The 27,591-nt window shown below is 43.6% G+C and overlaps 2 protein-coding genes across 9 annotated transcripts in view; one reads left to right on the forward strand and one right to left on the reverse strand.

Annotated features, from left to right (window-relative positions):
- The window catches only part of NBEA (neurobeachin), a 776,083-nt gene that overhangs the window by 498,074 nt on the left and 250,418 nt on the right, over window positions 1-27,591 (forward strand). For all 8 annotated transcript variants that reach the window (XM_074986506.1, XM_074986516.1, XM_074986543.1 and 5 more), the window contains one exon: window positions 14,841-14,977. In XM_074986506.1, the coding sequence (XP_074842607.1) occupies window positions 14,841-14,977 (137 nt within the window). The remainder of the gene's footprint in view (window positions 1-14,840; window positions 14,978-27,591) is intronic.
- Window positions 17,594-18,901, reverse strand: MAB21L1 (mab-21 like 1). Its single transcript, XM_074982379.1, has one exon. The coding sequence runs from the start codon at window positions 18,671-18,673 to the stop codon at window positions 17,594-17,596; it is 1,080 nt and encodes a 359-aa protein (XP_074838480.1). The 5' UTR covers window positions 18,674-18,901.

Genomic DNA, 27,591 nt, shown 5'->3' on the forward strand with positions numbered 1-27,591 from the left:
CTGCACTGGGCTCCATGCAGGTATAAGAATCAACCAGCTCAGATTAGATTGCAGGACTGTGACCTAAATCTGAAATTATGCTAGCAACAATTATGTTTAAACAGTAGCTGCTATATTCACAGTTTTACTGACCAGTATGCACAGGGATTTTTCTCTGAGCATTATGGAAGAAGTAATCAGGAGACAGCAGCACGGTCTGCCTACCACTTGTCTCAAAATCCCTGCCGTCACTGATCAAAGAAATCATGCAAGAATCAGCTTTGTTCAAAAACAACTATCAGTGAAGTTTCAGCTGCTGCATGGACAGTCCCCTAAATTTGCTTGTGAAAGGGAAATTATGTACCCTTTCATAACTTTTTCAGTTTAAAATAAACTGAAATGGTGACTTGGCTGCATCCATGGCAACTTTTACAAATGTGTACATAACTGATAACACATACAAAGTCAGTAGCTTATTTCTTCCCTAATAATCCATATCCTTTCATGCCGACATGAAAGCATGGAAGAAAAGGAGGCAACACTAGAGAAAACTGCCTCAGTGACTGGACTGACTGTTAACAAGGGACAGACCAAGACAATGAGGATCAACCAGTCCAACAACAAAACCATCACAGTGGGAGGGGATGACCTGGAAGAAGTGGGAGCAGTTTACCTGCCTGGGGAGTATTATGAAAAGAGATGGAGGAACAGACAGGGATATCAATCAAGGATAGGGAAAGCAGCAACTATATTCAGGACTCTTCATCCCATATGGAGATCACAAATAATATCTGTAAAGATCAAACTGTGGATCTTCAACACAAATGTGAAGTGTGTGCTCTTGTATGGATGTGAGACCTAACATACTAAAGTCTTCAAATCACAAGCTACAGACATTCATAAACAGATGCCTGAGGTACATCCTTTGCATCAAATGGCAAGACTTTGTCATAAATGAGTAGCTTTGGAACCAAGCAGGACAAGAACCATTTGATGCTCAAATCAAGAGAAGAAAGTGGGGATGGCTAGGCCACTCTTTCAGAAAATCATCATCCAGCATAGTCCGTCAAGCTCTCAAATGGAACCTGCAAGGAAAGACCAGAAGAGGAAGACTTCAGACAACATGGAGAAGATCTACTGAAATTGAAGGACAACAACCTGGGTACTCCTGGAGTCAGCTAGAAGTTTTGTCCCAGGAAGAAAGCAGTCATGTAGCACTTTAAAGACTCACAAAATAATTCATTAGGTGATGAACTTTCGTGAGATAGACCCACTTCTTCAGCCCAGAGCACAGAGGTCCAAAAATTATCAAAGCTGACAAATCAGAAAAATTATTATCAAGGTTGGCGAATGAGAAGAGCAGAGGGGCAGCAGAAGGAGGGTATGGGGTGGGGAAGTTGAGTTAGATAGAACAGAGTATGTAAAAGAGTCCTTATAATGGGCCAGGTAATTGCTGTCCCAGTTCAAACCACGTGTTAATGTGTCAAATTTGAATATAAGTGGCAGTTCCAAGCGTTCCCTCCGTAAATGGTTGTTAAAGTTCCTTTTCAGTAAATCACAGACTTTCAGGTCATTGACAGAATGGCCCACTCCATTAAAGTGCTGGCTAACAGGTTTGTGTGTTTTGGAGTTTTTTGATGTCTGTTTTGTGTCCATTCATTCTTAGTCGAACATTGTTTGCAGTCTGTCCTGTATACATGGTGTGTGGGCATTGTTGGCACATGATGGCATATATGTTAGTTGAGGAACAGGAGAATGTGCCCGTGATTCTGTGCTTTATATATTGAGTCTGTTCTGGTATGGCTATGAGCTGAAGAAGTGGGTCTGTCCCATGAAAGGTCATCACCTAATAAATCATTTTGTTAGTCTTTAAAATGCTACATGACTGCTTTTTTGTTTTGATAGAATACAGACTAACATGGTACCTCTCTGTTACTTTCCCAAGAAAGAGTGAAGTGAAGGAGACTTGTAGATTAACTATGCTCCACTCTAGAGTACAAGGGTTTAAGACAAGTAAATCAATCCAATGTGTGCACAGCGAGTATCCAGTCAAATGACTGCACCCTCCCTGAGCATACTATCCCTCTGCCATCTTCCTCACAACTTGACGAAATAACCTTGTATGTGGCCTGAAGGTAGTGGAATGGCCTGTTTCAGAATTCCAAGGCTGAAGCTCTCAAAATTTAATTAAACTGGGTGAGTTACTGATGATGTCAATATGCAAGAAAAGATGGAACCCATAGATATCTCTTCAGAAACAGGTGCAGCTCATCAACATTGTGTGTGGGGGGGGGGAGATACGCATCTCAAAGAGCTGGAAGGGATCTTGGGAGGTCATTGAGTCCAGTCCCCTGCCCTCTTGGCAGGAACAAGCACCATCCCTGACAGGGGCAAGTTGCTATGTACCTCAAAAATCGAGTGACAATTTCCTCGTCATTTTTTTATGAGGCTTTAATATGATGGGGTTCTGGGGACAGCTAAGGAAATCAACCCAGGGTATCTTTGCTTAAAACTGAGCCACTTACATCCCCAGTCTGGGATTTCCTTCTCACTAAGGCAAATCAGGCCAACCACAAAAGTATCTCTGCCAGCCCCACTGGCCAGCCAGAAGCCACACAAACAAACCCACAGATTTCCCAGCTGCTATACCAGCCCAGACCGCCAACCCCCTACTCAGGTTCTTAAAACCTATTTCACCAACACTACACAGATTCTTCTGGGCCCCAAAGGGTCTAGCCACAGTCCCAGGTCAATATATACTTGGATCATACCCAAACCAACATGTGTGCTAATCCTTTAGAATCTAAAGGTTTATTTAAAAGGAAAGAACAGGATGAGAAAGAAAAATTATTCAAGTGTTACATTACATCATGGGTGTCCAACCTTTTGGCTTGCCTGGGCCGCATTGAGTGAAAAGGAATTGTCTTGGGCCGCATATAAAATATATAATATAGTTAATGTATATAAATCACATAATAATGTTAAAAGTTTACGATCTTGTGGGGCCGCATTACTAGCTGTCCAGGGCTGCATGCGGCCCGCGGGCCGTGGGTTGGACACGCCTGCATTACATGCATCAATTGCAGATATTGATGCAAACCACCGACGTTATATTCTGATTTTTGAAAGTCTTGGAAGCATCCTTTTGAGGGACGGGCCCTCAGTCCAGACAGGTTTAATTCATGGTGGCTGAAAGAACAACTACCAGGATGGACCCCTGCAGCCCTGTTATAATTTCTCAGGCAGAGGGAAAAAGTCCTTTCTCCTTCTCATCAGGCACTGGATAGTCAGGATCACCTGACTCAGGTAGGCTGCTATGGCAGTCTGCCATTGGATGCATTCCAGGAGACAGTCCCAAATTCCTGGGATGTGTAATGTCTGGGAGTCTGTTCCTTCATTTATAGTCCATTCATCTTGGCTGGAGAGGCCACCAACCACACACCCCTCTGCCACCCCATTGTGTACCCTTGACTCTGAACATTTCTGATACAGTTACAGAGCCAATATCTATATCTTCATATACAAACATGGCACAGACATACAAGTAACATAGACAGATTCAGAGTATCACCATCTTTCAGTAAACACCTCATTTGGGCCACCTGGCACAAGATTCAGTGCCACCAGGTACAATGGTGACAGAAATGACTTCCATAACCAGTTTAAAAATCCTGTCACGTAACAGCGGCATTTTGTATTATTCCTCACAGAGATCCAAAATAGCATCACAAGAGAAGAGAAGTTGTTTCTCATTTGGGGCTTTACAGCTCAAAAACAACATTCTGAATTTTCTGAGGAAGCCAGCAAGCAGCCAACGTAGATCATGGAACATTGGCATACTACTACTCAGCAAGCAAGCTGCTCATTTTTGCCCCAGCCTCAGTTAACGTATGGTTTTGAGGTGAAGTTTCACACACAGCACTTTATATTAGTCTTATTTCCAGGTGATAAATGCATGCAGCTTTATCCTGAACTCAAAATCTTAAATAGTTACAAGTGCCTGGCCAGATGCAAATAATTAAGTACAGTCTTGCAATCATTGATACAGGATCATCTGGCAGCACTTGAGATGGAATCTTAACTACGCCCCTGAACCTTGCTAAGCTCATGTGAACTGCTCAGGGCTTCAACTAAGTTGAAGGACATTGCTGAGATCTCATCTATAGTACAAATTGGAACCATGCTTTAACTGCAGCAGTAGGACAAAACATACTTTAGCTAGGCCCCATAAATTGTTGAAGTGGTCCTTTAGACAGGCCATTAGTTGTTTCCTCTGTGGTGCGGGGAACTGCCTGATTAAAGTGGGCTGAGCACACTATAGTCTTGATCACCATAATCAAACACACACAGTCTACTAAGGATCATGCGCCAGACAGAATAATCAGGGTTGAAGGTACCACATAAGGTATTGTTGTAATGAAGTTCTCAGTTCTGGCACAATCCTACAAATCCACAAATCTTTGAAGCTGGGTCTATGCTGCAGAGTTCTGTCAACAGAAGAGGCCTTATGTTGACAAAACTAGGGGGCATCCACACTACAAATGCGTTCTTTCAAGAACCTGTACACAGAATGCAGCAGTTTTCCCAGCAGAGTTCTGTCTTCACCGTATGAGGCATAGCGCCTCTGTCAAAAGATTCTGTTGACAAAAAAACTAGTGTAGATGCACTGGGTGGCCCTGTGTTGACAGAGTGCGCTTCTGGTTCATCAGGCTGCCCTGTTTGCAGAGCTTCCGGTTGGCTGTTCTGTAAACAGAGGGCTGGGCAGTCTGTATGCTCTCTGTTGACAGAGGGTATTGACAGGGAGAGCCCGTATTAGGTATTGATATGTTCTGTAGATAGAGGTTCTGTCGCGAAATGTCTGTCGACAGTGACTTCTCTCAACTGAACTCTGTAGACACAGCTTGAGACAGCTGCATAGACAGAACTAGATGAGGTCTAAACCCTTCGTAAATCATTGGTGAGTTCTAGAGCCTCATGTCACTGGGTTTTTGTCAATTCTGGTTACATGCAGTACTGCTTTTAAATATAAGCAGTGTTCCTACTAATTTTGTTCAATTCAAGAGCAGAATAAATTTTATTATGTGCACCAAGGCGTGTGCAATTTTTTCACCACCAATGGATACACATGATAACCACCATAAGTGGCTATGGGCGCTCTGCTGATCAGCTGGACAGCGTCTGAATCAAGCCTGGTCAGCCAGCCAAGGGCTCAGTTTACAGGGAACACTGAATATGGGTAATTGAACAAAGGTAAGAGCTCTGAGATTATGTAATTTTGCATAAAACCACATTATGTTCAGAATTTGATGCTGGCAGAACACATGGAATCACAAAAGAGTGTGGAATAACAACAAGCTGTACACTCACACCAAAATGCAAGTCTACAGAGCCTGCATCCTCAGCACCCTCCTTTACGGCAGCGAGACTTGGACCCTGTATACCCGCCAGGAAAAGAGGCTGAACGTCTTCCACTTGCGCTGCCTCAGGCGCATCCTTGGAATATCATGGAAGGACAGAGTGACCAACACCGCCGTCCTCGAGCAAGCTGGAATCCCAACCATGCACACCCTCCTCAGGCAGCGTCGGCTCCGCTGGCTTGGCCACGTCCACAGGATGAATGATGGAAGGATTCCAAAAGACATCCTGTATGGTGAGCTAGCCTCTGGCAAAAGACCTCCCAGATGCCCCCAGTTGCGCTACAAAGATGTCTGCAAGAGAGACCTCTGAGAGGTAGACATCAAGCTGGACAACTGGGAAGAACTAGCAGACGACCGCAGCAGATGGAGGCAGGGGTTACACAAGGGACTTCAGAAGGGTGAGATGAGGATCAGACAGCTAGCAGAGGAGAAGCAAGCACACAGAAAGCACACTAAGGACTTACCAGATACCCACCACATCTGCAAGAGATGCAGCAAGGACTGTCACTCTCGTGTGGGTCTTCATAGTCACAGTAGACACTGTAAATGAAGTCCTCTTTTGAAACTATAAAGGGCGCTGAAGGATGCCTACTACGACTATCTAAGACTGCTTCTACACTCATCCCCTCTTGTTGGAGGGGGTATGGTAATGAGGCAAATCAAAGCAGGGTAATGAGGAGCTAATGTGCATATTCAGCACCTCATTAGCATAATGGCAGGTGCATGAATTTCAAAGTGCAGACTTTGAATTGCAGATTGACAGTGTAGATGGGTTAGCTTTGAAATAAGTGCCCCACTTCGACATTCCCTTACTCCCACAAAACTGCTTTGAATTGCCTCTTTACCATGCTCCCTCCAATGGGAGAGGGCAAGTGTAGACGCAGCCCAAGTCTGTCTATAAGATGATTCAGGTTCTAACCCATATAGCAATTGATAGAGCCTGACTTTTCTCTCAGCCATGGGTTACAGGTATGGTAAGGTGGAGAAAGCTAAGCCTTCACAAACAGCTTGGCACAGCCCCTCCCATGTGCTGCCTGCCCAGTGCTCTGTGATTCAGGATGCTGCCAACCAGCAATCCAAGGCTCAGGCTATGGGCACTATGGCTTTGCCACCCACTCTGAGTTCAAGTGGGGGGTGCTCCAGCTGTGCCACCCACTCTGCACTGTAGGGCTGTGGATGATGGGGGTGTCCCCCATGCTCTGAAGTTGGGGGCACTCGAGCAGCCCAGAGCTGGGGCTGTAGCCACAGTGGGAGAATGCTATTGGCTCCCATGGGAAAGGAGACAGAAACAGAGGGAAAAGAGAGGCCTCCAGTGGAAGGGGAGCAGTCAGGGCTAGCCTTCCCCAACAGCTGGTTCATCCACCACGCATGATCACAGCATAGACACTTTTGCATCCATATGCAAGACATGGACTTCATGCAAGAGGCAGTGAGACTTGACTTTTTGAAAAAAATCAGGTTTGCTTTGGCCACTTGAACTGTCCTTCCATCCTAGGTAGGTGAACTCAGCAATGTTCTCCAAGGTGTTTATCCCTATGTGCAGTGGAGGGTCAGCTGGCCCACCTCAAAGTTCTGAAACTGGGTCTTCTGCCATGAGACTGTAAGCTTATAGTTCAGTTGGCATCTTGGAGACCTCATATATCTCCACAAGCAGGAAAGTGTCATCAGTGTAGTCTTGGTTGATGAATACATTTGGCCAATCTTGATTCCAATATGTGGAATGGCAAGTCCTACTATCCAGCTGATAGCTCAACAGAATAGGGCTGGAGTGAGAATGCATCCCTTCTATACCTGATGTTATGGGGAAACACAGCAAAAGCCACAACCCAGTGCACACGCTTGTGCTGATAGCAATGTGAAAATGAACAGAACATCTGCAATGCCAGCTCCTTTCAGTGCAAGCCAAAGGGCTGCCTTAACGACCAAATCAAAAGCTGCTTTGATGGTGATACATGCCAAGTGAAGCTGGCAGTTAATTCTTTGTGCATCTCCTGCAGAAGCTGGAAGGAAAGGACAGCATCCATTGTTAACTGCTCAATAGTTAAGCAGAGTGGTTTAATTGTACCAAGTAAAAGGGGAGTGAAGGCCTTTCCAGGAATTGATGAGATCAGCCTGTAATTGCCACAATTGGTGCAAGATCCTTTGTCCTTATACATGGCCATTGGGATGATGGATTTCCATTCATCTGCTACTTTCTGTTGCCAACATTTTTAAGAACACTTGATGAAGGCTGATGTTCAGTGGTTCCAAGGCACCTTTGAATAGCTAGGGTAGAATAACATCAAGTCCCGCAGAATATCCACTGCATAAACTTTGGTTGGTCTTTCATACTACTTTGGGCAATGGACAATCAGTGCTCATCCCTGGGTTTTCAGCCATGGGTTTGCCAATTCACATAACTCTGGAAAGTTAGCAGCAGGTGCATGGTTCATCATATTTTCATAATGTGTTTTCCCTCTGTCCAGGAACTCATTCATCAGTGGCTTGGTCCTGCACCGTCAAGTCATGGAGCTTTTCCATCCACTTAAATGGGAGCTAGATGAAGCCTTGTATTATGGATGCCTTACACCATATTTTGAACATTACAAACAGGACTATAGTTTTATGAGTATCATAAAACACAACATTTTCAGGGACATATGAGTGTTCTCTAAAATGTCTCTCTAAACAACACTCAGAAGATCTATAATTCAAACAAAAAATTCTTTGGATGGACATGTGTCTCTCATTAAAATGGGAGCAACATATGTATACACCGTATGGCAGAATTTGTCCCATCATGTTTCAAAGAGCTGCTAAGTGTATAACTTAAAAAAAGATTTGCTTGCTCTTTACTTTATTCATTATGGAAATATTTACATCTTTTTATCAATTTTTCCCTTCATGCAAGTACATTTTTTTGTTTTTGACATTACTTATGAGAGCTGAGCTGTTGAAATCGTTTCATTGTTGCCTTTGAAAGATCATAAAAACAGCTCTTTATTTTTTAAAGTAACTGAATTGTGGAAAAAAGAAAAAAAGTGGGTCAAATATTAGGATTGGGGCTCTGTCTATCTGTTCATCTTAATAAGGTCAATTAAAAAGAGAGATCCTATAACTGTCCTCACTCAGTATAAAAAAAAATGTGAGTTAGAAGGCAAGGACGGACACTAGACCCATATTCTCTGTAAGCTGAGCACTTGGATAGCCACTTAGGGGAGATTTAGGTGCCGTCCTGTTGATTGTCAGAGTGCCCACAGCTGGCAACATGTTTCTATTGGTCATACAGATTTGCACAGCATTGCGGCACATGAAATTTATTCTGCCCATGGATGGACAACATTTGAGGGAACGCTGCACTAGCTGTTGTAGATTGCAGGGATGGGAGGAGCTAAACTGATGTTTACTGGTGGTTGAGAGATAAGAATAAAGCACAGTAGTCAGATTTAGAATCTGGTTATTTTTACAATCTATAAGTTGATCAATACTAAGGTTTGTTGAAAACTGTTAGTAACACTGTTTAGTGGAGGCTGAATTTATGTTGCCCTAAAAGTAGCAAATTCACCATCCATTTTAGTCAATTTCACAGTTATAGGACTTTGAAGCTTTTTTTTTTATTATTTCTATTTAAACGATAAATGTCACAGTGTTGTAATCGTAGGGATCTTGACCCACAAAGGAATTGGGAGAGGGTTGCATGGCTATTGTAGGGAGGGTGTAGTACTGCTACCCTTCTGTGCTGCTACAGACAGCGGCACTGCCTTCAGAGCTGGGCAGCTACAGAGCAACAGCTGCTATCCTGGGGCCTAGTTCTAAAGGCAGAGCCACACCAGCAGCAGCAGCAGCACAGACGTAAGGGTGGCATGATACAGTATTTCCACTTTTCTTTGCTGCTGCATGCAGTGCTGGGTCATTAGCCATTTTCTGGCTGCCCAGTTCTAAAGGCAGCACCCTAGAGGTAAGAATAACATGGGATGATATTACCACCCTTACTTCTGTGCTGCTGTGAGCAGAGCACAGCCTTCAGAGCTGGCTTCCTGGCCAACAGCTGCTGCTCTCTGGCCGCCCATCTCTGAAAGCAGCACAGAACAAAGGATGGAAATACTACAATACCTATAAAATAATCTTGTGACCCCTTCTTCACCTCCCTTTTTGGTCAGGACTCACAATTTGAGAAATGCTGATGTCCCCTGTGAAGTTTGCATACTATAGGGTAAAAGCACACAAAAGACCAGATTTCATGGGAGGAGACCATATTTCAGAGTCCCTCCTCATTTCTCATGACTGTGAATTTGGTAGAGCCTTACCTCTATAAGACAGCCTTAACTTTTTAAAATAGCACTGAGTGAAAGTTAACTACCACTTCCTGACCTTACAATAAATGGGGTCTGATCTCCTGATGTGAGAAATTTCAGTGTATTAGCTGAAGAACTTTTCTGAGAATGCTTTTTGAGGTCAGAGTTATAAATTTAACAGGAACAAAGATGGCTAAATTCTTTGAATTCTGCACATCAGTAACAGAAATTTCCTTATATTAGCGATCTATATCTTTTGTCATTATTTTTAGTTCCCTTGACCCCAAATCTCTTTCCCTTATTATCTGGAAACCAAACCTAATGCTACTTCTATCTTTATTTTGAGGTTATATGGTTGGGTTTTGGGGTTTTTTGTTTTGTTTTGTCTTTTGTATTTTTAAATGTAAAATGTGCACTGAAACATTTTACCCTCCATTTCCATTTCAGATACCCTTGTATCTGAATTATTTTAAATTGTGGCAGTGTTCATTTGCTCTACTCGCTCTTTACAGTTACAGCATGAATTTACTATTATTTGTTGTTTGTATTTCAAAAATTAATACATTTCCGAGGTTTATACCAAGTGCACTTTTAGATTTAAAGAAATTAAATAATTGACAGCACAGCAGATTGTTAGAGTTCAGATAAATATTTATATCTGATGCCATCTTTCAACTGAACACATTTTTAAAAAGGTTTTTTCATTTTAAAATAGCAAAATCTACTTCATATGTATAAAATATCTCTGTTACAAAAACCTTTTTAAAGCATATACTATATCCATAGCACAGCAGGTCATCAAATTTAAATAGTACAGATCATATACTGTAGTGTGTTTACTGAATATATACAAAACCAGGGTTTCCATATAAACTACCCACATAAAAATTAAACCCTTTATGTTCTGTTTTCAACTCTCAAATGTTCCTGCTCAGGTTAATATTATAAACCTGCACCAGCTATAAAAATATTTTTTCATAATTCAGCAGGTGTACTAAAAACATATTCCACTTAGGAATTATTGGGCACTCTCATTTTAGCAAACACACCTGCAGTGTAAACACCAACTTCGGTGTAACTGTTACCATTAAAAACAACCACCTCAAAGCTGAAATCTTTAAGATAATATTGAAAATGTTATTCTTGTTGGGCTTTCCTAAAAGGCCATATTCCAGAGGAATAATTTTATCCATGTTGTTTTTGTAAATTGTTAACTATCGTTTCAGCTCGTAAAACTTTTCCTTTGAATGAACTTTCTTTGCTAACCTTATTATACAAGAACCCGACTCATTGTATATCATGACGTTAAGGAAGGGAAGAAACAGATACTGATTTCTGCCTTTTCAGCAGAACCGCCTAATCCCACAAGTATTTACTTTTTGAGAAAACAAATATTACTTTTCTAAAAGTGTATATTCGCTACTTCGTTTGTTTCAGAAATGTAAATCGCATGTGTCTACTAGTCCACAGGCGCCGCACAGGGTGGAAAGTCCTGCATGTGAGCCGATTTAAAAACCTGTGGCTCTACAGTGAATTTTGAACTGTGACTCTTGGTTGCGTTTCCACCGCTCAGCTGATGCCCCCCCCCCCCCTCCCCGCTCTACTTCAGAATGGTTGGAAATGTTCGCTGATGCTTGAATTTCTTTTTGCCCAGGAAATTGCTGCTGATCCTTTCCACTCTGCTTTTTTTCTGCTTTCTTCCAGAGATAACAAGGGGGGCGTGGCCTGTCAACCCATAAACAAGACCAGCCGTAGATTTGGAAATAGTGCAGGGAGACAGTTGCCCTCTTTGCAGAGCTCAGGTGGGAGCTTTGTAGTTTGGTTGCAGCCTAGAGGGCAGCAGGAGCAGCTGCATTATTATAACTGCTTCCTAATGCCCCTGGTACCCTACTGGTGTGTGTTGGGAGGGTGCATGACTGCGTACGTTTTAATTACGGTGACGGCGCTTGAAATGAATATGAGCTTCCAGACCAAAAGCGCAGCCCTCCGCTCGCAGGGGTTACTGGTTTGACTGGCAACCAGAGCTGGATCTTTCCAAAAACCGAATGAGTTAGGTGGTGGGTGTGTTGCGCTATTGTTGTTTCACTAGCCCGGGCTGCTGTGTTGTGGGAAAGAACCGGGAGCGCCCAGTTCACAGAGAATCTGCACTGTTTGGGTTATGCCTTATGTAAACATTTTAATATCGGATCCTTAAAATCCAGAGACTATCCCAAAGGGGATTAACACATAATCCTCTCTCTCTATAGCTGTAGTGGATTAATTTCGTATTCTGTCAGTGGCTGGTTTGCTCCCTGAAGGCTGTAACAAAAAGACTCAGTGCTCCTTAAAGATGCTATGGAATTGGAAGTTGTAATTGGAGATTTCCAAAGGACTAGTGTAAAAAATGACACACTAATAAGACTGAATGTGTCATTTTGTGGCGTCTGCGGGGAAGCGGGGAGACGGCTGCGGGGATTTTAAGCTGTTTTCCCCCTGTAACAGAGCGAGAACCCTCCCCCCCCCAACTGAACTTGTTCAGAGGCAGCCCTCCCCCCTCTTGGGAAGGGAAAATACTGCCTGGGACTTATCCCTTTTCCTCGGGAAGTGCAAGAACGCTTGTCCGGCGGAGCCACCGGCAGAGCCCTGGCTCGCCTGGTGTGGAAAGCCTTTTGCATACAGCCGCCGCTATCTTTTGTCAAACTCCCTGCAGCCTTTCGGGAGCACTGAGCCTCTCTTGGGCGGGAATTCACTGATCCTGTCCCCAATTAAATCTCAACAGTCTTGGAAGTGACCCCCCTCGTGCCTTGTAGCATGGGGGGGCGGGGCCCAGGGGCGGGGGATCTACCTTCTCCCACGTCCCCGGACGGATCGGCTCGCGACGTTTCCCTATTGTCCTGTAGGTTGCTGGTTATAGGCTTTGGCCTTCGCGCCATGAGATACCAGTCACTTTGTTTTCCATGTGACTCTCATAAGGCAAGGGAAAGAGAGGTAATTGGATTAAACGGCTGATCTTCCTTCTGGGATTCAGTAAGGCCCACTAACGCCTCCTTACAATGATAGACTATCGAGTTGTTTCCAGTGGGCATCTTCTTCCCGCAGCTTTCCTCTCGCACAAAGGCCCGCAAGGGCAGCGCTTTGTGTGCAGCGCGGGGAGAGAGCGCGGAGGGCCGGGCGGCTGCTCCGGTGGCGCTGGTGGCGAAGGGTTAAAAGAGAGGTTGGGACGGTCTGCTTAAGAGGGCAAGTGGTTCTGCAGGGCAGGGAGCTGCTGTGTGTATAAACAGAGCCTCCGCCTATAAACACCGAGAAGAGGGGCCTAGGGAATAGAAACCCAAATCCACTTGTAATCGTACAACAGAATCGGGCATAATTACTCGAGCAACCGAGATTAAGATTGATGAGCCTTTAAAGCGCCGTTGCAGATCGATCCCGCTGCCCTTTGGAGAGGCCGGGCTTCCTAGCGGCGCGGCGCGGCGCGGCTCGCCCAGCCCAGCCCAGCCCAGCAGAAGAACGGGGAGAAGATGGAGGCTAGAAGGGCAGAGGGGCGCTGCAAACCCGCGGCGTGTGATTCAGATCAGCTGACCGCAGCCGAGCGGCTTCGCGGGGTTATTAGGAGATGGGACACAATAAAAGGAGGGAAACTAGAGTTTGTGTCGATATTATCTCGCCGGCCCCGCTGGGCGGCTGGAAGGCGTCAGCAAAGCCGCGAGTTTCACATTGCCTCGTGTGTACACGCGTGTACATGCTCGTCCGCGCCTGTGAAGGAACCACAACACAACACAACACTGTGCAATGGAGGCTCGCACTGGGGCTTTCCCTTCAGTGAAGTGCTAACCTGACAGACGCGCTGATAGACGATTAGGTGGGACTAAGCGGCTAATTTGAAGGGTTGCTTGCAGGATCGGCTGTGAGGTGCGGGAGTGTGGGCGGCGTTGTGGGAGCAGGAGATGAGTGGATCAGTGCCTGTTAGCCGTGGCGCTGTAGTGCAGAACAAGCCCAAGGCTGGCCTTACGGCTGCAGCCCCGCTCACTACGGAGCGGCTACTCAGCCTTTGGGGGTTGCAACTGGAGAGACACAGACACGCGCGCGCGCACACGCACACACACAGACGCACACAGACAGCGGTCACCTGCGCTGCACCCCGCTTTGTCCACCCGACATTTTAACGACCTGACTGCGGCCAGGCTGGTTTCTGTACAATGTCCTGGTTCCGCTGCGTTTCCACAGCGTCGAACACGCCTTTCTCATTTCTGTCGCGATATCCATTTCCTCGGGGGGAGTTAGTTGTGGACTATCGGCGTGTTTTGTATTTAACCTATTTTTGATTGAAAGAAGCGAGCTTTCTCAATCACCTTAGCAGTTTAACGGCAGCTTGCCTGAATTCGGATTGAAGATCAGATGGGGGCGAGCATCTGCAGAGCCGCTTTGTGTTAAAGAATAAACGATACCCTAAAATTAAAACAACGCGCCCGCAAAGGCTGCCAGTTCACATACAAATTTCCCTCCTCCCCCCAAAACAAATGGCTCTCAAAGAACTGCATCTCGCGTGTCAAATGTGGCGATAGCAATATTTTAACGGGCTTGGAGACAAGGCATGGAAAGGAAATGATCCTGCTGGAAATGCATCACACGCTGAGTGCTGCTTTTCCAGGCATCACAAAAGTGGCTCCTGTTTTGTGATGGCTCCTGGTTGAAGCTGTGGGCTCCGAGTTAGTCCCGATGAAAGGGCTTCTGTCCAGGTACAGCCGGCTGTATGTGCTTTCCCCAGGGAGGCGCAGGTAGCTGCGGGTGAATCCCCAGACTTTGTGGAAGCTGTTAGCTTTGGGGACTCCCTTCGCGTGAACCGGCTGACCCTGTTTATTGAGAACTCTGTAACGTGTCACTGCTACCGGCAGCCTGCGGTATGGAAAGGGTGGTGGTGTTAATTAGGAGGAGGTCGCGAGAGGAGCAGGAGCCCGCTTCTGAGGGCAGTCATTTTTCACTCGAGCCGTCCTGAATTTTGGTGACTGGTTCACTCGGGAGCTTCCCGAACTCTTGTCAAAGTACTCACGAGAGAGAAGAGTGGCGAGCGCTGGCAAGGCGGACAGGAAGCCACTTGCAAAAGGACTTGGCTTGGGCGGATCGCCGGGTGCCTGCATGCAGTGAGCGGTGGGGAAGGGCCGGCTGAAGTTGTACCTCTGCCCTTGTCTTGCAGGCCCGGTGGTTCTCAGCACGCCGGCCCAGCTCATCGCCCCGGTGGTAGTGGCCAAAGGTACCCTGTCCATCACCACCACGGAAATCTACTTCGAGGTGGACGAGGATGATCCCGCCTTCAAGAAGATCGACCCCAAAGTGAGTAAAGCGCGTTTCCTCGCGGGCCGGCTGCATTTACAGGGGGCAGTGTCTGAAAGCGATTTGTCTGGTAAACACCGCCCGGAGAACATCCTCGGGTGAGGGAGGTCCCCTCCTCCCCCAGACGCCTCTCACTCCTCTGGGCTTCCCCTGTGTTTTATTAAAAAGCGAAATGTACTAATGATGGCAAATCCTCTATTACTTACAGCGTGCACGTTGGGAACAAGCGTTCTTTGAATGCCTTTGTATGAATACGGGCAGATTTAGGAGTTAAGCCAATTGCGCTGAAATCCCTTGAGGTAACAGCGGTCCCAGACTGCGGTCCTCAGAGACACAGTGATGGGCTTTGCTCTTGAAGTGGATTTTATAGAATCCCTTTATTCTAAGAACATTAGTTTCCAAATAGGAAAATATTGCGCGTTGTAATAAATGTTATCTGTTCAAACACTGAAATTAGTGTTCTCCTTCTGAAAGAGAACTAGCCGAGTCTAGGGAAAGCTCTAATTTGTTTTACATTTTTAATTTTATAAAACACCTGGACGTCTGCACGAGGAGTAGACCTCATATAATTAAGGACTGTGCACCTATATTTGACCTTCATTACCGTTGAGAATTAGAATATTGAGTTGAAGTCGAGCATGCAAGTGGTGGGGATGTTTGTTATAGGGATCTATCTCTATGTCATCTTTCTTACGTGTGGTTTATGCTTATTATTATTGCTTTATTCTCCATACATTCAAAAACCGTTTCACAAGTTACTTTAAGCAGGGGAGAAAAATACAGGAGATACTTCTAAAAATCATGCCTATATTGGTTTGTTTGTTTTTTTCCAAAAGTCCCTTACTGTGAATTTTTCAATGATAACTGCATTTTTAAAGTTATCACCTGTGAAAACACGTGTGTTTTAATAAAGGGGGTTTTCTACTGAGGAATGAAATCTGAAACTGAGAACGTTTTTATATGACTAAATAGAAGATTCTTGCGTAGTAGCCATTATAACGATTTCACTAATACCCTATGAGTTCTTATAAAACTGGACATTATGTCGGCAATATGCCTAATTCAGCACTTGTTGACTATTAAGATTCTAAATAAATTATATTGGTTGCTATTTAGTCTATAGTATTTGCATTTAAATCTTAAAATACTTCAGACAAATGCTCAATAATTGTGCAGGAGTATGAACAGACATTTTGTGATCAGTTCCAGTTTTATGAGTGTGTGCACATGCCCTTGGAACACGGGGAGTTGATTGCTATATATGCATCTTGCTACCTTATTACATCCACGGTGGATCTGTAGGTTGGAAGTTATATTGTTGTTCATTTTACTGCTAGCGGCCTGACCCTTTCACCTGTAAATGTTGCTTTCTTTCTTACTACTACTTGCTCCAAAATATTGATTTTTGTCAGGAGTCAGAGTCACTGCTCACTCACTAGCCGTTGCTTCAGTGCTGTATTTGTTTCCTCAGTACCGTTCAAAACCATGCAGAAATATTAACCTGATGCAGTGAATCTTTCTAATGTAAATATGTTTTCTGACGCCTGTAAAAAGTGTTGCTCTGTTAATCACCACAGCAGATTGCGGGCAGATGATACACCAATATTTTCTTCTCCTACAAAAGTAATGGGTAGAAAAAGGGGCTGCTCCCTTTAGCTGTTGCATTACTGGATTTAAGCAGGGTTCAACAAAAGGATATGATTTGCAATACATTCCATTGGCCTGATTTTCAAATGGAAAACTTGATCCAGTTTTGAAACGCATAACAATATTTATTTTACTTCATTTATTAGCTTGTAATTAAATAAAATCAGCAACAGAAATTATAATCTAAAACACAAAAGTCATTATCCAGTGTATTTCAAGTGCATCTTTCAAATATATAATTCCAATATTCAAGCGTTATTATATAAGCAGAATCCAAATTTCTTTTGAATATATTTAAATAACATTTCAAGTATATTTATGGAATGTTAGAAATAGAACAAGCAATATATATGAAACGAAAATGTAAACTTTTAAGTTCAGACACTTAAAAAGACAATTAACAAAAGTACCATGATAAAATCTACCTTTTTAAATGGTATCTTCTTTAGCAGAAAATGTCCTGAAGTATCCGAAATGGCAATTTAACTTCTGTTCACCAAATCACAAAACACCAACATCCACAATTTCAAAGACAATGTGAGATCACAATATTTGATACAAATTAAAATGTACATTAGGGTTTTGTTCAGATGGTATATCCGAATAGCTTTAACTCACAGGGGAATTTACATAAAAATAGCGGGCTTTGTTATAATCCATTGGTACCGTTTCTAGGCAGAATGGTCACAATCATATTAAATTACAGCCGAATTTCTTTCCGGGTGTTAACATACATTTTTTTCGGGGGAGGGGAGGAATTTCAAAACTGTGATGAAAACACGTCATTGTGTTTGCAGTCGTGTGTGTGTGTGTGTGTGAGTGAGTGAGTGAAGAGCCTAAGCAATATTCCTCTTAAAGGGACTATTATTAGCATTCTCAGATGGAAATATTTGACTTTTCGAACAGGAAGTTTAAAATTTATGTGAAAATCAGAAGACTGATCAGTTAGGCCCACATTTTAATAGTCCTCTAAAGTTTCTCCAAACTTTTCGGGTTGGTGAGTATTTCCCTAGCCAGTCGCCAGGTTTGTTTGGCTGCGTTTTCCAGGGCTGAATGAGGTTTTCCCTGAAACAGGTCTAAGTTAGGCAGGAAGTAATGTGGGCACCTCCTGCACTGAAGGCAGGAGATGAGTTGCAGTAAAATCCCGTTGAGCCGGTCGCCCAGGCAAGACTCGTCCCAGTCCGATTCCCGGGGATGCTTTTCACACTCATATGAAACCAGAGTCTTCATGTGATAATTATTCAGGGGTTGGCCCGGCAGCTCCAGATGACGGTCCCGTAAGGTTTTGAGGATAGAGAGGCATTTCTTTCTGCAGCCGCCCATCTGCAGTCTGTTCTCGGCTTCTGCAAACTGCAACACCCAGGCATCGCTCTCGGCGGAACTCTGCTTGCCTGCTAGAGAGTGGCACTCCTTGGATAAAAGGTTGAATCCTTCAGCTTTCACCTCTGCTACCCTGTTGGGTCCCGGCCAGGGGATGTGGGGAAGTGGCCAGTGGGCAGCACTCCTTGGCCAGATCCCTGTGCATTTAAAAGCCGGCGTGATCTGCACGACATACCTATCTCTGATTCTCAGTTTCACTTCACTCGTGTCAGCCACCATCTTTACCACGTCTCTGTAACTGCATTTATCCACGGCTTGAGCTACCAGCGTCTGAAATCTGGACCGGATTTTGCGAGCGGAAAGGTAACCAGATGCCGTGATGAACTCCACCCAAAGGGACATGCTCCGCTTGCGCCCGTCGCTTAACTTTAACACGGCGCAGCCCGGCAAAGAGCCGTCGTCCACGAAGTTGAAAACTCCCATTTGGTTCAGATAAAGGACCACTTCAAACTCCGTGGGCGAAATGACCTCCAAGCCCTCATAGCGGTTGTCCATCTCGTTCAAGGAACTGATGAAACGGGGCTCCTGCACCTCCACTTCCTTTAGCACGTCCGACACCACTTTGCAGACTTCTCGGATAGTTTTGGCGATGGCGGCTTTCCTGGCTTGGCATTTCTCGTTGTAATATTTATTCAGATGGTACACCAGCTTGGCCTGGGCCGCGATCATATTGGGGCAGAGATCCGGGTTGTATACCGGAGTCTCGCAATAGGCTGTGGGATCCAATGCGGCTGCTAGAGCTGGAGCCAACTTCAGGGGAGAAACAGGCTGCCGCGCTCGGAAACGTAAGGAATGTCTTGTAAAACGCGCGGCGGCGACCGCTGCTCCGATGCCCTCTTCCTGCCTCTTTGGAGCAGCAGTCCCGAAGCGGGGAGCGAGGTTGTTGTCCTTCCCCCTCTTTTTAAAGGAGCACCGAGTGAGAGCGAAGCACTGCGATCGGCGCTTCCCGAGCAGCAATGAAAACAAAAGTTGAACTGAGACACAGCAAGGCTTCCAGTAGTCAAAATAATAAACCCTCCTCGTCTTTATTTATGTTTTCCGGTAGTAATCACGGTGTGTGCGCGCGGGTTGTTAATCAGATGGTGGGAAAAGTGCTGGCTGTCGGTGTGTGTGTGTGTGTGTGTGTGTGTGTGTGTGTCAGGAGAAGCTGGCTGTTGGTTAGTATAAGAGCCCAGATGCTCTCGTGTGGAAATTATAAAGGCAGGGCCAGGCAGGCGGGCGGCCAATCGCCACTGGGTTCGTCACTGCAGCCTCCTTCAGCTCAAGCCCGGCTAATTAATCCGTCTCTTGGCTGGATATACATGTATATATGTACATACAAACTAAAGGTAGGCGGCGGCTGGCAGCAAACCACCCAGGCCACCTATGCATTTGGAAATCAAGGAGACTCTCTCGCCTTTTGGTGTAATTTGAAGCGTATTGATGTTTTGAAAGGACTTGGCAAAAGTGTGGTGTTCTGCGCTGTAGCCCTGTTTGTCTCCTTAGGACTGAAATGTGAACTCAGGTGTATTAATGGACATCCATCAAGTAGTGAGCTACAGACGGGGCTTGCTCTTTAAAAGAACAGAGACGTGAATTCATTACCTCCCTCTTGGAGGCAAATCATGGTGTCCTTTTCTCCTGATAGTTGTCTGTAATTGCAGGTCAGAAGTTTTCCTCTCCTGAATTGGCCAGTGTCTAAGGCCATAGATTCTCGGCCATGCAGTGTTCGCAGGAACATATTTCACAGCACCCGCTCGTTAAATTGCTTTAAGGATATTCTGACGGGGTATAATCGATTTTAAGGTTATGCAGATATTCCATTCTCTCTGTGCCTGTACAATATATAATTTGTAACGTCTGAGGGAAATACCAATTGCTAAACGCATGTGAGTTTATTTTCATGTTCAGCCCCGGGAGTAGCAGATACTTAGTGTAAATCTCACTTGCTAGTGGCTAGCTTCATTTTTTATATTTGGTGTATATCTCCACGTATATTGCAAAGCCATATATGTTTAGATGCCTTTCTGGACATCCTTGCAAAATAAGTCCTTTGCGTGGGCAGTTTATTATAATGCGAACTCTGTTTGCAAGCTGTTTTAATACATGTGCACACGGGAAGGACATTAGCGAGTGCAGACGTGCTGGCGGACAACTGATCTGACAGTTTGGGGTTTCGTGTGTGTAATATATAATTTAACAGATTTCTCCTTTAGTATCCTAAGCGGCAGTGAGCCTGTTTGCAAAGAGAGGGGAACACCACATTTCGCAGCATTTCCCCGGGTTCGCGTCAGGACTGAGACAGTGAATATTTACAGAGCACCTTCTAGAACGTTTAAGGGATTTTAATTTGATTCCGAATTTGAATTTTTAAACGTACCGGCCCTTGTGGCTGTTTCTAAGGCACATCTGTCGTCGGACAGAGATGTTTTAGGTGCCATTTTCCTGCCCCTGCCGTATGAATGCGGCAAAGTTTGCACCAAGGATGTAGAAGAGTTTATTTTGCGCTTTGCTGTCTCGCTGGAGCATTGGTGCAGACGCTCCTGTATTTCGGGGGTGATTCATCCACGCGAAGAATTGGATGGGCCTCTGTAACTCCGCACTGGGGAACAATCCGGGATTGTCTTTAGACTCCTAACCCAGTACTTGAGGACATCAGCTCGGCCCGGGAGTTCACCCCGCCGCAGTCGCGGCACAGCGTGCGAGGCTGAAGAAAGGCTCCCGCTAGTTTCATACGGAATAGCTGGTCTCTATGTTCCGCAGCTTTCTTCCCTTCGTCCCAAGGGTCAGGTCCAGGGAGGCAAGGCGAGCTGGTGAGCAGGGGGCTCTGCACCTCGGCTGAGCGGGCTGGGGGCCAGTGCCCGATTTAGCCCCAGGGCCTGGGAGCGAAATGCTTTGCCCCGGTGCTCTCTCGACAACTGCGCTTGGAAAATAAGAAATCCCCCCGAGGCCCGTCTCCCGGGCCCGGGAGCCTGACTGCGGCTCTTTGGTCTGACCTGGCCGGGGTGGGGGCGGGGGAGCGCTCCTGCTGCGAGTGGAGGCGGGCGCGGAGCTGCCGCCTGCTGCCTCCCAGCGCCTGGGGGTCATTCAGGTGCCCCATCCAGCCCGCTCCTCGCCTCCACGCGAACACTGCCGCCTCCCCGCCCTAGCTGCGCACTGGTACGTGCCCCGGCCCCTCCCTCAGCGAGCAGGGCAGCCTTTCTGAGCCCCGCTTGCTGTGCCCTCCGGCCGGCATAGCTCCCTCCTGCTGGGGGTGGGGGCGCCCAGCCTCTCCCCGGGGCGCTGCCACCCCTGCACGGATACCTACGGGGCCGGCTTTAATGCGCCGGGTGCGGGAGGGGTGGAGAGAGACCCCCCCGCCCCCCACACGCCCCCCCCCCCACCGTAACGGAGAAGCGGGAGGTCCTGGTCCACAGTGAGCGCCGAGCCAGAGCTGCCTGGCGCTGCGCGCGCCGCCCTCCCCATCCCCACTCGGAGGGGCTGTGCGAGCCGCACGTGCTCAGGTGCACCCGGCCGGCCACGGGGAGCTGGTTGGAGCTGGTCGGGGGGAGCGCTGCCCGATGAGCCATTCAGCCTATTGGCATCCAAAGGCCCCATCCAGCCCCGCCGAGGGCAGCGGCCAATGTGACTGGAGCCGGAGCGAGCCCGCAGGCGGTGCCTTCTCTGCCACCGGCGGGGAAGAGAGCCCGGGTGCGAAGCTGGCGGGCAACTTGTAGGCCACGTCCGCCTATTGCGACAAAGTGAAGTCAGCCAGCTCCCGGCGATAACAATGAGCTTGCTGGATTGGTTCCTGCCCCACCTCGCTCCCCCATGGGGCAGGTGGGTCCATCCCTAACCATTACAAAAGAACACGGGCAGATACGGTTAGCACTCTTGCTAAGGGGCTGCTCCCAGATGTGCTTGTCCTGCGCTGCATGACTTCTTTTAGATACTGAAAATGTAAAAAATAGTTGACTTTTTCCCCACCCGGTTTCCCCACGATTAAAAGAATAAATCTGTCCCGTGGACCTTAGACATCGTCGCTTTTAAAACGGAAAGTTAAGCACTTTAGATAACGGGATGGGCATGGGCACTACAGCTTGCCTTACATTTAATTTAGTTGTCTTCCAATTAATTCAGCTAAATGAAAGTTATATTTTAGACAGAGAGAGAGATTTTTTTTTCTATTTCTAAAAACAAAATAGTTCTTCAACTTTTAGCCTGTCTGCTAATTTCCTAATTATTTAGTACAATCAGTTGAAATAAAAATTAAGGTTCTATCTTTCCTGTATCAAAAGTTGTAAAATATAAAGGTTTAGCTAAAAGCAAGTGAACAATTCAGACAGTTATGTTTAGTTATATTTTGGTGAATATTGCAAATACACAAAAACATAAAATCTCCTGTTACTTAAGTTACCTATATTATTACAGGCTGCCATAAATTTCACTATATCAGTTTAAAGTTTTATCCATGAATGAAAGAGTGCACCCTTTAATTTTGGCATAGTAAAATCTGTTCGTTTCAGGAGCATTTCTGAGCCTTTATTAGAGTTTGTTCACTATGCAATCCTATATTTAAAATGTGGTGTTTTTAGTAACCTACAAAACTATGGAGTGGGTTTCTATGTCACTCACTTTCCATTTTAGAGATCATGATTTATACTGGAAGAGTGAGATTAAAATCATCTCATTAAAATGATGATTGATCTTTTTGATGTTAGGAGTTGGAGGCCTATGAAATAGAGAGAGGTAAGTTTTCCCAAATTACTGTTTTCTAGGTATTTTTTCTTAATTGCTTAGGCCTACCTACCATTACCACATCTGATAGAAATGCATTTTACATTTAGACATTTCAAATGCATCACTTAAGCACTCCTCATATTAGCCAAAAAAGCTCAATTGTGTTGAAAAATGTGTGAATACAGGGATTCTGTGTTTCAGTAAACCTAATTTGAAAATTTCAGCTGCCAGGTCATAAATTTCAGAAATACTGTTCTTTCATATGGAAAAAACGTACTGGTTAGCTTAACTATACAAGCACATATGTTAAGTGCTTATATTGAGATTTCTTTGTATCTCTTCTTACACAGTAGTTGTGATTCTACACAGAGCTATTCATGATTGTAAAGTTTTATTTTAATATCTGTTTATTGCATTAGAGAAAGGAGAAGATTAGGACTTTATTAAATTATTTATCCATGCTGCAGGAGTAGGTTTGAAGGCTGATAGAAATTATCTGATTTCTTTGCTTTTAATTTTTTTTTAATGCTCCCTGGCTATTCTATCTGTATCATCCTGCCAGCCACAATAAATTTACTTTTTACACTAGAGGAATTAAAGACACACATTTTTAGGGAGTTTGCCTTAGCTGTCACATTATATAAAAATCATGTAAGAAGAATTGTTTGCTGTAATATGATTTCAAGGAACTTCATTTATTTATTTATATATTTGCTGTTGTTGACTTTTTCAGTCACAGGAATGAAAAATTTAAAAAGTGAACAAGTTCCTGTGCTTTCTGCAAAGTTTCATGTTAGTGACATTAATGCTCATTATGGTATAACTTAGGTTTTGTATATGAAGTTATGGTACTTATTTATAATTTTACAAATATTTTCTCTTTGATTATATTAATGGGCTGCAGTTTTGTGCAGAGCCTTATAATAATTTGAGATGAAAAATAATCTTAATAGCACAATTTGATGTATTATTCCCCTCATTGAAATAAAATATCATATCAATCTTGTATTTTGTCATCCTGGAAGTCATAGAAAAAATGTTAAAGTTTAAAATTTTCCTATTTTGCATGTTCTTATATAAAAACACCCATTAATTTTTTAATCATTTTACATATGAAGAGCAAACGTATGTTTTTCACAAGTGCAAGTTTGACTTTTAGCTGGAAAAAGCAAAAATTTTCTTACAGGAAAAATACATTGTATTATTCATTTGGTTCACTTCTATATCAGATTCATGAAAACCAGACATTTCTCAGTATGCAGGGTTTTATTTAAGCAATCCAACACTGATTTTTTTAAAAAAGGTTTCCTCCTTTAAGAACGTTCTTTTCTGATGAACCCAGAGAGGAATATGGAATCAGTAGGGATTAGCGCCTTTTAATCTACTACATCTGTAGAGGGTCATCCAACACTGCAGAATTCTCATTACTATTTCATGCTGTATATGATTAAGCAACTCTTAAGAATTCAACGCTGACCTTGAGAATAAAGCTGTATGTGTTGGATGAGCAATTTCCAATGACTGCATATCTAAAATCACCTTTCCTTTTGATAATTTATATTTCTGAAATTTACTGTGTGATGAAAGAACCAAAAGAGTAGATAATGTAAGTAAATCAAAACCAAAGTGCAGTAATGCTTGAAAATATATAATTGTGTAAATTATGATATCACTCTGCTTGGTGTATTCACCACCTGTAATTTGCTCAACATCTAGAGCAGTGTCCGGGAACATAAGTACCTTTTGTTAATGGTATTTTGCAAAATTTGTTTTTGTTTTTGCTGCATTGGCTAGCAAACTTGAATTATTTACTTTTCGTAGGTGCTAAGACTATGCAACTTCCATTGGAAGAGGCCAATGGGAACTGCATGTGCTCTACATTTCTAAATAATGGATCTATTTTGTCTTTGCTTGTGTTCATTGACATTTTTAATGCTGTCCATAATATGTGCATACCGATTCATTCTACCTGAAGAACCAACCTGTCCTCCCTCACCTTGAGCTATATAGGTTGAATATGGTAACCCTTTGTGGATCTCAATCTAGATTTAGGTATAAGAATAAATGCTTTACAAATTGTAGTGTAGCCTTGAGAAACTGGTAATTCACTGTAATATTTAGTGTATAGCCCCCCCACTTCTTTTTCCTTTCAGAATAATTTGGATGCAGATGGCTGACTGAATTGATCATGAATGACAAATACATTTAATTGAATATTAAGAAGAGACATGGACATGTGCTTAACAGTGAACATGATTATTCCTATTGAAATCTAACGGGCCTTCTCAAAGTTTGCAGTTAGGCCTGGATCCTGCTCAGACTTTCATGTTTAAGTGGGGTAGTTTTTAAGAGTTAATTCCACATAATATATGAAATACACTTTATTTAAAAAGATACTTGTGTGTCTTATATTTGTCTTGAAAAGGCTTTACATTCATATGTGATCGTCGTTGTGGAGAAAGTGTGTTGTGCATTGTCCTCTCCTTTCTCAGGAAAAAAATCCCATTGACGCAAGTAAGCGCTAATGATGTCATTGAGGAGCTATGCCTGAAAAGGGCAGTGATTTGTTGCCCATATTTTAGCACGATGCTTTCTCAAAATTTCTTCTTTAGTCTGTCATAAACCGCATGTACTAGAGGGATGTGTGTCTGCGCACATGCATGCGCTGTTACACAGAGGACTGAAAGATGTGATCTCAGAAACATCATTTTAAAATAAGCAGTGCCTCTTGACAAACATGGATGTGAACAATTTGATGGGATGATTGGAAACATTTATGCTTTGTTCCTGAAAAATACGCTGAGTATATTGGTTGCATAAAAGTGTTTCATTTTTGTGATTTGAGTATGGGATTAGGGTAACGACCTCTTTGGAAAATACCCGACACTTGTGCTGAATTCTGAAGGCACAAAAACAAACCAAAACTCTACCACCACATCTGTACTAAAGGAGTAAAATTATTTCTAGAAGGTATCTGGAGACATAGGCAGCTGTTGCCTCTGGGGTGAGGGCCATCCAGAGAGTCAGGGAGTGGATATGTGGGGGCATCCCCTTTATCAATTAAAATGTTGGCAGGGTCAAACGGGGGTGGTGCACCTCCCAAATGCAACTACAAATCACTGAAGTCTGGAGAGGGGGTGAATTTTATTAGGAGAAATGAAATTATTCCAGCTCTGCTTTAAAATTGGGAGCGGAATTTTAACTGGAGTAGTAGAAATACCATGTCTATTGTCAGCACAGTAGTTGGGTGGAGTCTACGCAATCAGGCCTTTTGTGGCAAGGCACAATCCATGGTATTTCGTCACATCATATAACACCTTTAAAAATCACTTAAAGTAATGAAGATGCAACTTTATGTAGAGGTAACATTTATGCTGTTAATTTAGAAAGCACACATACAGTACAGGTTGAGCCTCTGTAATCCAACACACTCTCTTCTGGCAACATCCGTAGTCTGGCATGATTTTAGTTAACTGGATAGCCACTTATCGTGGGTGTGGTCAAGTTTCCTGTGGTCTCATAAAGATTGTTTGTAGCCATCAGTCCTGGCTCTGAGTGTTCTGTGCTGTTTTTTAGCTCTAATTTATTCCTTAATGTATTGTCAGAGCCCAATATGCTGTGGAAGTGTTGGTAATGTTACTGGATAATATTGACATCCTGTGATTTGGCAAATTCTCTCCTTCAGCACTGTTCGGGTCCTAAGAGTGCTGGACTACAGGGGTTCAGCCTGTACTTGGTCTGTGGTATTACCCAGTTAGAGAAATTTCTACACTTTTTGTTGTTGAAAAAAATATGCTATATGACTGTCAATGTATAATAGTAATATGATATATTAGTGCACTCAAAAGAAGAGGAAAAAGCACTTGTGGCATTGTTGATAAGACAGCGATAGAACTGACAGTTTTTTAATTCCATGAACTGAATGAGAATATACATCTCACTAAGGTTCAAATGGTACTGTGTACATTTATGGTTTTACATGTTTTAACTTTTATGTTTATACTTACACATTGTGAAGTAATTTTTTCCCTTTTACTGGTCTGAATGTTATTTCACTGTTCTTCAGAAACAGTATTTTCAGTTGTTCTGAAATAACTTATAAAAATTAAAAGAAAACAATTGTTAATTGAATCTCCTGTCTTAAAACTGATTTTTATGTTGAATTTACTTCTCTTACATATTGCAGCATGCATACTCATACATATTTTCTCATTAAACAAATATAAAATGTAAATGAAAATCTTTACTGAAGTTTTTTCTTGGTAATTGCAACAGTAATTTTAACGTTATGCTTGTTTACAGGCCTATTAGCAGAAAAGTTATGGCAGTCTAAATGATTTTTAGTAATTTCCAGTAAGCGTTTTACCATCCATGCTGTTGTTCTCTTGTGCAAGTAATTTCTCAGGTATAGAAAGAGTAACTTTGACCTCGGCATGTTTTTTTAATAAACTTGTAAAAGGAAACAGCTAATAAATACAGATTTCTTATTGGCACTAGGAAGTGTATGTAACTAATATCACATCAGCTAGATTGTGCCTTCATGCTTGCAATTTTCAACAGCACCTCAAGAGATTGCTTCTCAAATAAGTAAAAATAATGGCAAATAAGTAGGACAACAGTTGTCTCATTGTATTCATTGAGCATGTTCATTATATGTTATTAGTTTTCAGTTGTGAGAATAAAACTGTATAACTATTTATCTTGGCAAATCTGTTAAATAGAGACTGTGCCTTCCTTACAGCTAGTGTGGTGTATGTGTATTTTATTTCATTTTACATACACACTCTCTCATATACACACTTGTGTGCTCGCACACACACACACTGTTTTGCTATGTTTCTTTAGCTATTTTGGTGTATAGACTAAGGGAGTACTTTTCAGGTTAAATT

The sequence above is a fragment of the Carettochelys insculpta genome, chromosome 1, assembly GCF_033958435.1.
Source record: "Carettochelys insculpta isolate YL-2023 chromosome 1, ASM3395843v1, whole genome shotgun sequence".
Classification (NCBI taxonomy): domain Eukaryota; kingdom Metazoa; phylum Chordata; order Testudines; family Carettochelyidae; genus Carettochelys; species Carettochelys insculpta.

Bases quoted from the DNA above. Each gene is read 5' to 3' on its own strand.
- MAB21L1 (XM_074982379.1), bottom strand. From the start codon at position 18,673: ATGATCGCGGCCCAGGCCAAGCTGGTGTACCATCTGAATAAATATTAC.